The following is a 13141-nucleotide window of genomic DNA, read 5'->3' on the forward strand; positions in this document are numbered from 1 at the left end:
CGCGCGAGCCCGGCGCGCGCGCAGTCGCGCGGTAAACAGGCCCCGCCGGCCCCGCCTCCTCGTGTCGCCCCCGCGCGCAGGGGCCGCGCGCGCGCCGGCGGCTGCGCAGTGTCGGCACATCCGGGCACTGGGGCAGGATGAGCGCTCCTTTCCAAGATGGCGGCGGAGGGAGGTGGGAAGGAGATGAACGAGATTAAGACCCAGTTCACCACCCGGGAGGGGCTGTACAAGCTGCTGAGCCACTCGGAGTACAGCCGGCCTAACCGCGTGCCCTTCAACTCGCAGGGCTCCAACCCCGTCCGCGTCTCCTTCGTCAACGTCAACGACCAGAGCGGCAACGGGGACCGGCTCTGCTTCAATGTGGGCCGGGAGCTCTACTTCTATATCTACAAGGGGGTCCGCAAGGTACCGGGGCTCCCCCGCCGGGATGGGGCGGGGAGTGGCGGGGGCTCGGCGCCGCCCGCCCGCCGGGGTGCGGGAGCCCCGGGGCCGCGCCGGGGGCGGGGGGCCGAGGCCGGGCCGCCCCTCCCTCGCTGCCCCCTCCCCGCGGCCGTGGGGCCGGCGGCTCCTCGGCTCCAGCCGATCTCCCGGTTAACCACGTAGCGGCTGGGGAGGGGGAGAGCAGGCCTGGGGCGAGGGCGGTGTGAGGGCATCGGCGCCGGGTCGGTGCTCGGGGCCGCTCCAGTTACGGTGTCACCGACGGGAGTTGTGTGTGTGGGCCCTGTGCAGGGATGCGATCGCTTGGGCCCTCCTTGTGCGGGAATGAGGGTTGGCTTTCCCTCCCTGGGCCTCCGTCACCTGCTGCTTCAGGTCAGAATTTGCTGGACACACTAATGCCTGTTGTGATTATGGTGGTGTCAAATCCCTGCTTCCAGGATCTTCCTAGCTTTGGTTGCATGGCTAAAGCGTTCAGTGCAGTTTTAGGCCTTTGTTATGACTTACAAGTGTGGGTTGGTTTTAGGATTGTTTCTGAATGGGAGCGGTGCAGTGAAATGAGTCTTAAATATCAGATAACTGACAGAGAGAAAGTTGCTTTTGCAGGAAAGAAAGATTGATGTGCTTGAGAGAGAGACTCCTTGCTTGTCATTATTGGATGCGGGACAGTGCATGCTTTTGATCTCTCGGGTCATCATATTTATGAACAAACCCTTGATTTTATGGGATTCAGAGAACAATTCTGAATTTGCCGTGCTAGGTGAACACATGTCACTCCTGATAGATGTAAACACAGATATGATGAATGTCAGCTTTCTGTTTTGTTTCAAATAGTGGGCATTCATTATTTTACATGCTTGGGTCTCAGCTGCCGTCATGTGAGTACCGTGAAATCTTCCTGCTTTTAGCTCACCATTCAGCATGGGATGAGGGCACAGGGAGCTGGAGACTCACACGAGGCTGTGCAGGAAGCTTGTGGATGAGCAGGGGATTATGCCTGAATCTGCTGTGTCCCAGGGTGATGTCCCCAGCACTCCTACTTTCTATAAAATGTCGGCACCAGCAGGAGTTTAAAGTCTACATGGTTGTTTGTTGACTGTGACCTAACAGATCTGATATGTCTTGTATAATTATATGTGAAAGTGTGCCTGTGTGTATTTAGTTTCACTCTTTAATGAATTTTAATAATCTAGGTATGTTTCAGATAGTGCTTGGACAATGGCTTCTTTAAGCATACAAGGAGTATTTAGTATCACACAGTATTCCCTACTTACACCCAGTTGCTGTCTTGACAAGGTATCCTGAGGAGCAGTATCTCTGAAAATCTATATCCTAAATTGTTGCTGTGTTTGGTTCTTGCTGTGTTTGTTTTTTCCATGCAAAGTAGCTGCAGACTAGCTACTCCCTTAGCTCTCTGTCTCCTTAGCTCACAGAGCAGGCCTTTATGTAGTTTAGTAATGGTACATGTGACTCTTGCAAGTTCTCTTAGTCATCTCTTGCCACACTTCTGAAAAATAAAAATCTAAAGGCTGGAGCTTCGTTGACAATAAGGAATGGAAGAATTATATCAAATTACAAAAGTCTTCTTGAGCTGGCTATTTGGATATCTTTTTAGATGCTAAAAGCTACTGGTATGATAGAAAGTAACTGAGAAATTTGAGTTTGTAAACTCATGAGCTCTGAGGCATTTACACCTGTGACAGTGTGAAATACTTTTTTCTCTGAATAGAGTAAAACATACACATTGTTAGGACAGAATTAGTCTCAATGACCTTTTACAGTATGAATTATGTAAAATAATACTGTATTTATAATACTTTAGTAAAGTGAACTTAAAGAAAGAGCTGAAATAGATTGACTCACTTTAAGGAAAATGCTTCAAACGAAATGGGAAGATGGTCTGACTTAAATCTGCAATACTTGCTGCTTTGGAATTTATTTGGAACTTCAGTTGGAAGTGACTGTTTTGTCTGTGTACAAAAGTGAAACAGGAACAGGCTGACAGCCTGTCAACTATCATGTGAACTTTTCAGAATCAAAAGTTTTATCTTGTAGCTATCATAAAGGGGAGAGAGCTATTGTTACCTAAATGGACAGGATGTAATTCTGCCTTAAACTGGGCAGACTATCACATTCTGTGTTCCTTCCTGTTCCTGGGAGCAGGATGGGGGAGAGGGATTTGTTCGGTTTGAGACCAACCTATTTGTGCTCCTTAATACAGGTGCTGATAACCTCACTTTTAGCTGTTAGTTCATAATTATTTATGTATCCCTTAAAATTTTTCCCTGATTACTTTAAGATCGTGATTTTCATTCTGGCTAAGTCATACTGGAGTATTGAGTTGAATTTAATGAAGCTGTGCTGTGTGAGTATATCAGCTCACTGTGATTTTGTCTTTTTCTTTTTTCTTTTCTTTTTTTCCTTGTTTTTTAAAGATTTTTTTAAGTCTTCTTTTCTTGATGGTAAAATGCTATATTTTTCCTAAAATGAGTGAAAGAACCACCAGGACTGTATTTTAAGTGACCATGTCTGTTGGGTACTGAGATAATTCTTGCATCAGTAATCCATTGCAGATCAGTACACATTAAGAAAGAGTAACACTTAAGCCATGAATGACACTTAAGAATAAATAACCTAATATTGAGTCAAAGATACCACTTGGAAGGATATTTCTTGACATCAATAATGCTAATCTTTCTTCTTTTAGTTTCCCTTAAATCCTAAATGCTTTGTGTCTGCTATATCTGGTTTGTAAGTCACCTTTTTAAGTGAACTGCTGATGTGTGTGTTGTCTTAGGAGATTTAACTTACATAAAGAAAAATGTTTCCAGGTAACCTTGATCCTTCCAAGGCACTTGGAGAAGTTAGGTCTGGCATCCAGGATAGTGGTGTGGAGGTTGTCTTTTTGTACTCCAATCCTAAGGGTTTGGTAGAGAGACAAGAATTTTGGACAGCATTTGAAGCTGTCTCTAGAGACTTTTCAAAGCAGAAAGGTACTTTCTCCCAACTTCATTCTTCACCTCTTTAAGAAGGAAGCTGAGTTTTATTATTTTATAAAAAACCAAAAAACATTATTAAAAAAACCTATTTTTTTAATGATGAAATGTTGCAGCTCTCTTTGTCTTTATAAAGGAATGCAGACCTCCAGAAAACTCCTGTGTTTTTATTTGGATCCACTGAAAAAAAAAGACATGGACCTGTAGTTTAGTAAGAAGTTAAACTGTGGCGGAATGAGATGTGGTTGGTTTGCTTAGATAAGTATGTAATTGTTCTTGACTGCACTGGGCGTCATTGGACTTTCCCTTTCAGTCCTCCTTTACTTTGGCTTTAAGGTTAGATGTGTGCAGTGATCTCTTATTAACCAGAAGGGGTAAATTTTCATGAACTCAACCAATGTAGTGACAGCTGTAAATGATGGACTGGATCCTCTTGGCAGTGTGTTCCTATCTCCTTGTCTTTGGCAGTGCTCAGCCTCTGGTTGAGCTAGTTCAGCTTGCTAAACCAGCAGCAAAAAGTACTTGCAGTTTTTCTGGGCAGATTTCCTCTTGATTTGGTGAGTTGAATGGTGTCATCTTGGGGTTGATTAGTACACTGCACTTGGAGTACAGTGACAGCAAGGAAAGGGTTGGAGGGGCTCTACCCCCTTCAGTGACCTGGACTGTCTGCTTGGATCCCCTGCCTTGGAGGTCTCTCCTGAATAAAGCCTCTGCTTCAGCCTTAAGTCAGTTTTGGAATGATCTGTTCCTGAGGGATTGTTGGCTTGATTTTGATTTAGAGAGTTGTAGGTGTTAAAGGAAGCTTTTCCTGTAATTTTAGGCATTTCCCTCTTAATTGAGTGAGATTATAATGTCATAATTCAAAAACGGTTCAGATTACGATGCTCTGGTGTTCTTGGTGGGTTGCTTTTTCCTACAGCCCCTAATCAGGAGTGAGGGCTGTTAACTTGATTTTTTTTGTTTATAAGACAGTCTTGAAGGACTTAAATATGATTTGTGGCTAGCTTTGCAAAGTGATTTATTAGTTGATTCATTAGGCTGGAAAAGGAGAGTGCTATGTCATCTTCCTTGCTTTAGGAATGACTGACAAGGCAAGGCTTTCCAGACTGCTGCTGACATTAACTATCAAGTCCTTTTCCCTTCCTACTAGAAAGCTTGTGCATTTTCCACATAGAAGTTGTGTGTGTGATGATGTGTTATTCTCTATATGTTGTAAAGTTTCTGGGCAGGTTAATCTGCAGCTGCCATTGCAATGCAGGTACATATTAGCAATAGTGTTGCGTGGTGCACAGTCTTAATTTTTACGTAATATATCAGCAGGTTATGAAATTTGAATGTATAGTTTAGCTTATTACAGGACAGAAAACCTTTTGCATTGTGGTTAAATTCTGGCTATATACTCTTTGGTATAAGTGTGGCGGACTTTCTTAACATTGGTTGTTTCATTTTTTGAAATCACCTTGTTGCAAGAAGTTTTGCCTTTAGTTTGACTTTTTCCTTGCAGCTACCTAAAGCAGCAGCAGGCTGTTAATAACTTTGGAATATTACAGTACGTTGCTGTTGATTAGAAACATACATAGGTGATAAGCACAGGTTGCTGGAGCCATGGAGAGCAGAATTTGTTGACTGTCTTTTTAAGCTTTCATTGAGCAAGTGTCTTGGAACTGATACTTGTACTAGGATGAAAATCATCTCATATCTCAACTTCTTTTATTGAGAGTTGGCATACTGGTAGTCCCTGCTTATCAGTAAAAAGACTGATGTATAGGATTCTTTCCTTTTCAGTTCTCAAAATTACTTTTTTTGTGTCTGGCTTGATTTGTTGTGCCGTTGAGGAGTGTTATCCTTGGTGGTGACTTTCATTCTATAGACTGTTCACCTGGGAGCTTGTTCAATGACAGAATAGTAATGGGTGGCATTTGTCACTGCGCTTAATATATTGCTCTGAGAAGAGCAGTGTGAGGCAGTTCTAGGTTGGAAGCTGGGATGTGTGGAGAAAACCATCACATTTTCTCAAGATGTGGTGGGAATGTGAATTTATATTACTGTATACTTATACTGATCACTAAGCTGTGTCAGGCCTCTGAAAACCATGCACATTTTAAAAGCATATATGAGCTATAAAAGTGCTGAGGTTTGTAAGGATCTTGGAAGATACTGTAGGTCTGTAGCAGAGGGAAGTATACCTACATCTTAGTGACTGGTTCTGACACTTGCAGTAATGAGAATTCCACAGTTTCCTTCAATAACGATTTTTGATGTTCTCTTTCTTCTTCCTCTATCTGACTAAACTTCTCCTTCAGGGAAAAAAAAGAAAAAACCCAGGCTGAATGCAGTTATTTAGTGTGGATATAGAGATTACTGGACAGTTGATTATTGCCTTTGGTTTTTGCATATTTAAAAACTTGTTAATTTGTCCACTCAGTTTTCCTAAGGTAAATAAATCCAGCTCTTTAAACCATTCTTCTCAGATCATGAGTTCCGAATGTTTCATTGTTGTCCTCTGTCGGCTTGTGTTATCTGTTATTAGTGGTACTTAAACTAGACCTAGACCCAGTGCTTGCACTGTGACTTCAGTACAGAGCAAGGGAGAATTGTTGCGTGCTGTGTCTGTCTTTTAATATTCTTGCTAACATATTGAATAGTGTTGACATTTTTGAATCCTCCTTATAGTGATGACTCACTTGGATTGTTTCTTATCATATTGCTGCTTTTCTCCATTTTTATCCGTGCCTTGATTTTTGTGGATGTTTATAAATGCCATGTAGCATTTTCATTGAATTTTGTTCTATTAAGATTATTAGAGTGGTTTTATTTCCAGTTCTGTGCTGCATAATGCAACAAATCCTTCCAGTCTTGATGATAGTCACAAATTTGTGATTTGTACTCTCGTCTATTAGTGAAAATCTCTCATGGAACTTGAAACCCATGTGCTGGATTTGCTGCTGATGTTTCACATTTCTCAGGTGTTTTGGATGTGATTCTATTGTGTCGCTCTTTAAAAGGGTGTTGTAGATTTCTTTTTTCAAGAAATCCCTTTATTTCTTGCTGAGTTTTTTTCTTCCCTTTGTGTTGGATAATAGTTGTTATATTGGGACTGGACTAGCCGGTCCCATGGAGGTGTTGCGGCTAGATCAGCAGTCCTTTACCTCTTGATCTGTGGTTGTGAGGGTATTTGAGAGCCTCTTGGAAATTTGTTTCAGGTCTTTAATGGGTGGATCTATTTACCACTTTGAGTTTTGTGATGTAGATAGGTACTATCCTAATTCTAGCTGGGCTGTGCTAGGGTCTGACAGACATGCTACAAAATACTCCTGTAGTCTTTCCTGAAAGGTAGAATTTTAGTAATGTCTTATTTTTTCATCAACACTGCTGAAGAAAACAGTGAAGAGTTAATGTAGATTACAGATGTGTAGGTAGCTTTCAGTGTTTAATTTTGTTATGAGGCTTATACAGAGCAGCTGGGACTGGCTAGAGTAAGATAAAAAGACTAAAAAGCTTTAAAATGACAGTTACACTGTTAAATGTTTCTAGCTCTGGAGGAAGATGAAGTATCTATGGTTGACAGAGCTTGCAGGATGATTTTTATGTAGGAAGTGGTATTAGTCTGTGGTGCTTTTTCTTGTCCTAGTCTGTGCTTCAAGCCCATATCACAACTGTTTGACTTGAGTGAGCTCTTGCACTGTGCTGGCTGAAGGATTGCTCTGAGGTAAGAGTTCATTTGTCTATGGCTGCTTGTTTGGCTGGCGTGTTTGACAGTGAATGCTGGGCTGTGCTGGCCAAACCCCCACACTGGGATGCAGTATTTTATAGGCAGTGAGTTTTTGTGTGTGTCTTTGGTTGGGGGTTTTTTGCCACAGCAGTTATAATTTTGGAGGTTTTTTTTTTTTTTGTATTGAAGTGCATTTGTGGTAAGAGTGCACTTACTCGAATTCAGTTGGGGAAATTAATTTAGCGTAAAGCCAATAATTGTGGCACTTATTCTTTGCAGATTGACAAAATTTTAGTCATAATGGTTCACAGATGCAAAGAGGGGTCATTTGTAACAAACACTTCTGTGCCTTTGGAAAGTTTTATGGGACAGCTTTGTCAGAATATTTAGAAAAGTGTTGTGCTATGTGCTTAAATGAAAGGGAGTTTGCATTATACATTGACATCTGTGAGTCTGCAAAACAGTTAAATAGTTAACTGTTAATAGTTAAAATGTACATTGAAGGTGCCTCAAACTCTAATTAAAGGCTGCCTAGACCCACCTCTGAGAGGATTGCCAGCCATAATTGTCTTGTTTGACATTCTAGAATAAAATTTAATGCCCTAGTTTGAAGTATTATTGCAGTTTTCTGGCTAAAGGGACCTGTCTGAATTACTTTCTTGTAAAGGATGTGTACCAAAAGGCCACTTGCTATCCAGTTGTCATGACTATGAGTTGACACATTTGGACAAATTATTATTTGAAAGTGGTGCCATTTAGTGCAAAATAGTGCCTAATATTTCCATTATCTCTCCTCTTAGAAGGCTTAAGGAAAAGAAACAGTAACACCAAATGTGCTATTCTTTAAGTAATAATATTTCATGTTGTCCTTCTGGGAAATAGAGTATTTTTCCTTCCTTCCTTCACTCCACTTTAAGGCCCAAGTGAATAGACAGCCCATTTTTTAGCATCTGCATCCCACCATTTCTTCCCCTTATGGCTGAAAGCAGCTGCTGTTGCCTGTTTGGCTCCTGCTGAGCAGCTGTTTGTGCACTGGATGCAGCCCCCTGGTCTTTGTGGGCAGGACCACCAGCTGCTGCAATTGAAACCTTTCCAGTGGCAGTGTTGTAACTTGCGATGGGATTTCTCCTGCATTATTCAGTCCAGCTGTTCATAATGGAATGATAGATCTCTAATAGATACTTTCTGCAAATTGATTTCACTTTTGGTTTACCAGATGTATTTGTTCTTTAATTTCATGAGTTAATCATAATGTTTACGTGTGGCTGTAATGGTAAAAAAATAATATTTATAATTTTTTATTACTGCTTTTTAACTCCATGTGTGGTTAGAAGGTGACTGTATTAAGAAGTTGTTGGTTTAAAGTGTAATTTTTATACTACTAGAGATTGTGAAGTGCTATGTCAGACAAAATACTAGTCTAAGAAAGAAGTTTAGCTTAGGAGCATGCTGGTATAGGGAGAAAACATTGCATGTTATGAACAAACTTAATTATCCCCAGTTTCTTAGTAATTTAAAAAAATGTTATTTAGCAGGAGTTTTAGATATATTTTTTTCAGGGAAGTGATATGATGTGAAAGTTGGAGAGAACTCAAGTTTATGGTTTCAATTCTCCCTTTTAGCTAAAGAAAGGGGGAGCAGTGACAACAGGAGAGAGAATGGATACCAGTATACATTGAACTGTGTGTTAAAAACCCACGAATCTGGTGAAAGAAATCATTTGAACAGTGCCTTAAGGACACTTTGGCCTGCCCAGGGCTACAGTGACAGGGATAACTCTGTGGATCTGGGTAAAATAAATGTCTTCCTTTCCTATCTTACAAATGTAACCATAACAAATACAAAGTCCTAAAAGTTGTAGTCTCATCCTCTTTTAACTGCGGCAGTTTATTTCTAGGGATTTTTTTGTATAGTTCTTTTAAGACTTCTAGAAAGGTTTTGTGCAGATTTTCTTGATATTTGAGGTAGATATTGGAGCATGACTGTGATACATGTTTGAAGCTATCATTGAAATGAAATTTTGGCACAAGTTATAAAGGATTACTTTTGTTGTCTTGATTTTTCTGGTTTTCTATTGGTAACTGTCAGTACTATAGAAAAATAATTTTACAATGATTTGTTTTTTAAGTCACATTACTAAGATGTAAATTATAGTCTAGATGTTTGTATTTGCTTATTTTAGTGGTTTGAATGGAAAATACTATCTCTTAACATCAATTTAGTACTGTATTGTGAAGCCATAGGTGAAGGCTTAGTGTGCTTTTGTCTTCAGATTTTTCCTTTTCCTACAGAATAGCAAACAGTTTGATTTCCTTTTCAGACTTCATTTTTAAATTAAAGTATTTCTAAAGGTTGCTTTTCTTTAGCCTTTTTAGTGGAGAGTGGGCCAGAGACCTTCAATAGCTACCCGTTTGCACTTAAGGTGTCAAGAGGGTCTGTCTTTAAAATAATAATTTATGTGGGCAGGAATAGTTGCATGATTAGGCAATACCACTTCTGAAATTTGATATCATCTACTGCCAAATGCTGTATTTCTTACCTGTTTTGCAGCCCATTTTGCATTGTCATTTTGTGTCAGTTCAAATTATTACTTTACTGTCCATAAATAACTAAATAATAACTTTATAAAATGTGCCTGTTCAGTGTGGTATATTGATCCAGGAGTTTTTTTCCCAACGAAGAATTTCAGGAATACAGGGTGCAGTAAAAGTGAGGTGCTTGTATTGACTAGAGAATTATTGCTACTTAATAGCATGAGCTGTATATCTCAACAGGTGACTTCAGGAAATGTCTTGCTTTTACTTCAGTGTGAACTTATGCTCCCTCCCCTCTGAAGGCATCTGTCCAGTTACACTGACATCAGTTTAACACAGGGGATGGCCTCTCCTGCCTTCAGCAGTGGAACTGTGGTCCCTTGTACAGAATAACTTCTGTATGTCATGAGCTGTTTGCTAACACCTTTAGAGTTTTAAGACGCTGTTCCAGGTGATGTTTCTGACCTAACAGCATTGGCAGAATAGCTTCTGTGCCAATGAAGTGAGTGTTCAAGTGCAGTTCTGTGTTTTAGCCAAAATGCTGCCTCTGTAAATTCTCTAGATGGAGCTGGGATGGTTAAGCGTGGGCACATGTTAGCACTTCTAAATCAGAAAGATGGGGCAAACAACTGTTCTAAAGAACTCAAACAAATGCCCAGGTTAAGATGCCTTTAGTGATGCCCAAGGTGATCCATACTTCTCATTTTTAGAGTGACAGAGTACTGTTTGCCAACGAGCTACTGCGGCATTCCAGTGGCAGCTTGCTCAGTGCTCTGTGTGCTGCGCTCTGTTCCCTGTGAACAATAGGTAACACCTATTGGCGTGGCCAGGCTCTGGGGGGCTTCTGTTGGAAGCTGCTGTGAGAAGCCCAGGATGGACCTGCTGCTGGCCAAGGCTGAGCTCATCAGGAATGGTCCTACCGCCTCTGTGATACTGTGTTTAAGGAGAGAAAAGCAATTGTGCAGATGTATTTGCAGCCAGAGAAGATCAGGGTGAGAACATGTGAGAGGATCAGCTCTGCAGACACCAAGGTCACTGCAGAGGGAGGGGCAGGAGGTGCTCCAGGTGTCAGAGCTCAGATTCCCCTATGGCCTGTGGTGAGAACCATGGTGAGACAGGCTGTGCTCCTGCAGCCCATGGAGGCCATCCAGCCTGCAACCCTTGGAGCAGACCCACATCAGAGCAGGTGGATACCTGAGAGGAGGCTGTGAACCTGCAGGAGGCCCAGGCTGGAGCAGGTTCCTGGCGGGGACCTGTGAACCCATGGAGGCAGGAGCCCATGTGGAGCAGGTAGGACTTGGAACTTGTGCTGGAGTAGGCTGTGCCTGAAGGACTCAGATGGAAAGGTTCATGGAGAACTCTGTCCTGTGGGAGGGACCCCATGCTGGAGCAGGGGAAGGATTCCTCTCAGAGCAGTGGCAGGAGCAACGTGTGATGAACTGACTGCAGCCCCCATTCCCTGTCTCTCCATGCTGCTGGGGAGGAAGTAGAGCTAGGAAGAAGGAAGGAGCGGGGAGAAGGTAGTTTTAAGGTTTGTTTTTACTTCTCATTATTGTGCTCTGATTTTCTTAGTAATAAATTCAGTTAATTTCCCCAAGTTGAGTCTGTTTATGACGATAATAGATGAGTGATCTTTTCCAGTCCTTAGCTCATGAACCTTTTACTATATTGTTTTCTCCTCTGTCCAGTTGGGAGTGATAGGGCATCTTTGGTGGGTGTTGGCATCCAGCCAGGGTCAACTCACCACACACCTGCAAAACCATGTTGGACTGGCATTGATCTGGTTAATCTCTGTGTTGCCTTTTGTTAGTCCTAAACTGATGGAAGCATTGTGTGTACATAAGACAGAGTCAAAGGGGAATGCTGGTAGGATCAGGTCCTGGAGAAACCCAGTCTTAGGAGCCTAGAAACAGCTTTTGCTGTGCTTTCTCTTCTCTCATCTGGGAACCCTTTCTTCATTTCTCTCCCCTGGTTAGTAGGTTATCTTGCAGCTGTGGCACTTGCAGTGCAAATTCATACAAAGGAGAGTTTAGATTTGGACAGCGTGCAAACATCAGTGGTGGTTAAAGGTACGATAATTTTTGACAGCAGAGTTCCCTAGTGTGCCTGGTATTAGTATGCCCCTATCCGTGGGTGGGATGATTCAGTAGCTGGGCTGTGTTGGGTGTCCTCACAGTCTCCTGGGAGGACCTTGAGCAAAACGCCTGACATGTGGCCCCTCAGTGGGCAGCACTGTGTCTCTGAGGTCTCTCTGATCACTGCCTCCTATGCTTGAGACAAAAATCACCCTGAGGAAAGACACAGTGTTGTGTGACCATTTGGTATGTAGAATACTTTTAGCCCTTTGATGGTAATTTGAAAAGAAAATTATTAATAGCAGGCAAAAGGTTTTGGTTTTTTTCCACATAACATATATACCAGTGAAACTGACAACACTTATTATTACTTAAAATATCTTAATACTTTGCTTACTTTAAAAGAAATATTTTTATTGAGAAAGCTAGTGCCTGAATTTGGAACATATTGCCTTTTGTTCTAAAAATTCTGAAGGAGGATTCTACTTTTCAGACTGGGTAATATCCTAGAACTTGGACACATGGGGTTGTGGGAAATCAGAATTCCCTACATTTGTTTTGGGGATTTGGTCCTTGATACTTATTTGCTAGTAGCTGTGTTTGTTTTGCAACGCTTTTCATCTTGTTGTAATGAAATGTCCTCAGCCCCAGAAGGAAGATGCATTGTGAATTAACAACTGCAGGACAATAGTTAGAGCAAATATGTTATTTCATCTGTCTGTTACTGTGCATGACCACAAAAAGCATAAACCAATGGGCCTCATCCTGGTTTTGGAGCACAGGTTATACATTTGTGCTGTATTTTATTCATGTAACTTCTGTGGGACTGTTTTGGTGTTCTTAGGATAAGAGCCATCTCCATCTTATTTTTAGTACTAAAGTAATTAGGGCTTTGTTCTAGTAATATTTTCTTAACATGCTGCAATATGATGGAATTATTGATAGAAACTCTGTATCAAAAATGTCCAGCATTCCTGTAGGGTTTACAAAATCCAACAGTAGCCAGAAGAGACATAATTTAGACTTGCTGGACAGATGTGACAGTGTTCCATTTGACTTCTATTGAGCTTTGTAATGAAAAATTATAAATTGATTAGCAATTAACTGCTACAGTGAAATAAGTTTCTATAGCAACAGGGCAATGCAGGGTACAATTATTCAGACTGCTTTCCCTACCAGATATTTTTTCTTCCAAGCACTGAGTTTACATTGTTGGACTAAAACATTATTTTATTATAGCAATGGATAATCCTCAGCTTTTGCTGCTCTTGCCTTTTAATTTTTTTTTTTTCTTCATAAAGAAATAACTTTTCCTCTTATGAGCTGAAAAAGAAATGGAAGAAACTTTCTGAGATAGATACCAGTGTGGTAGACTGGTGGAAACTCAAC

General features: G+C 41.3%; 1 protein-coding gene across 5 annotated transcripts in view; it reads left to right on the forward strand.

Annotated features, from left to right (window-relative positions):
* The first annotated feature begins 127 nt into the window (after positions 1 to 127).
* The window catches only part of WDR20 (WD repeat domain 20), a 47461-nt gene continuing 34447 nt past the window's right edge, over positions 128 to 13141 (forward strand). For all 5 annotated transcript variants that reach the window (XR_005955857.1, XR_005955858.1, XR_005955856.1 and 2 more), the window contains exon 1: positions 128 to 405. Coding sequence is in view for 2 of the 5 variants with exons in the window: in XM_041476418.1 (XP_041332352.1) it covers positions 157 to 405 (249 nt within the window). In the remaining 3 variants the exon portion in view is untranslated. The remainder of the gene's footprint in view (positions 406 to 13141) is intronic.

This window comes from Pyrgilauda ruficollis, unplaced genomic scaffold, assembly GCF_017590135.1.
Source record: "Pyrgilauda ruficollis isolate IOZ18807 unplaced genomic scaffold, ASM1759013v1 scaffold38, whole genome shotgun sequence".
Taxonomy (NCBI): domain Eukaryota; kingdom Metazoa; phylum Chordata; class Aves; order Passeriformes; family Passeridae; genus Pyrgilauda; species Pyrgilauda ruficollis.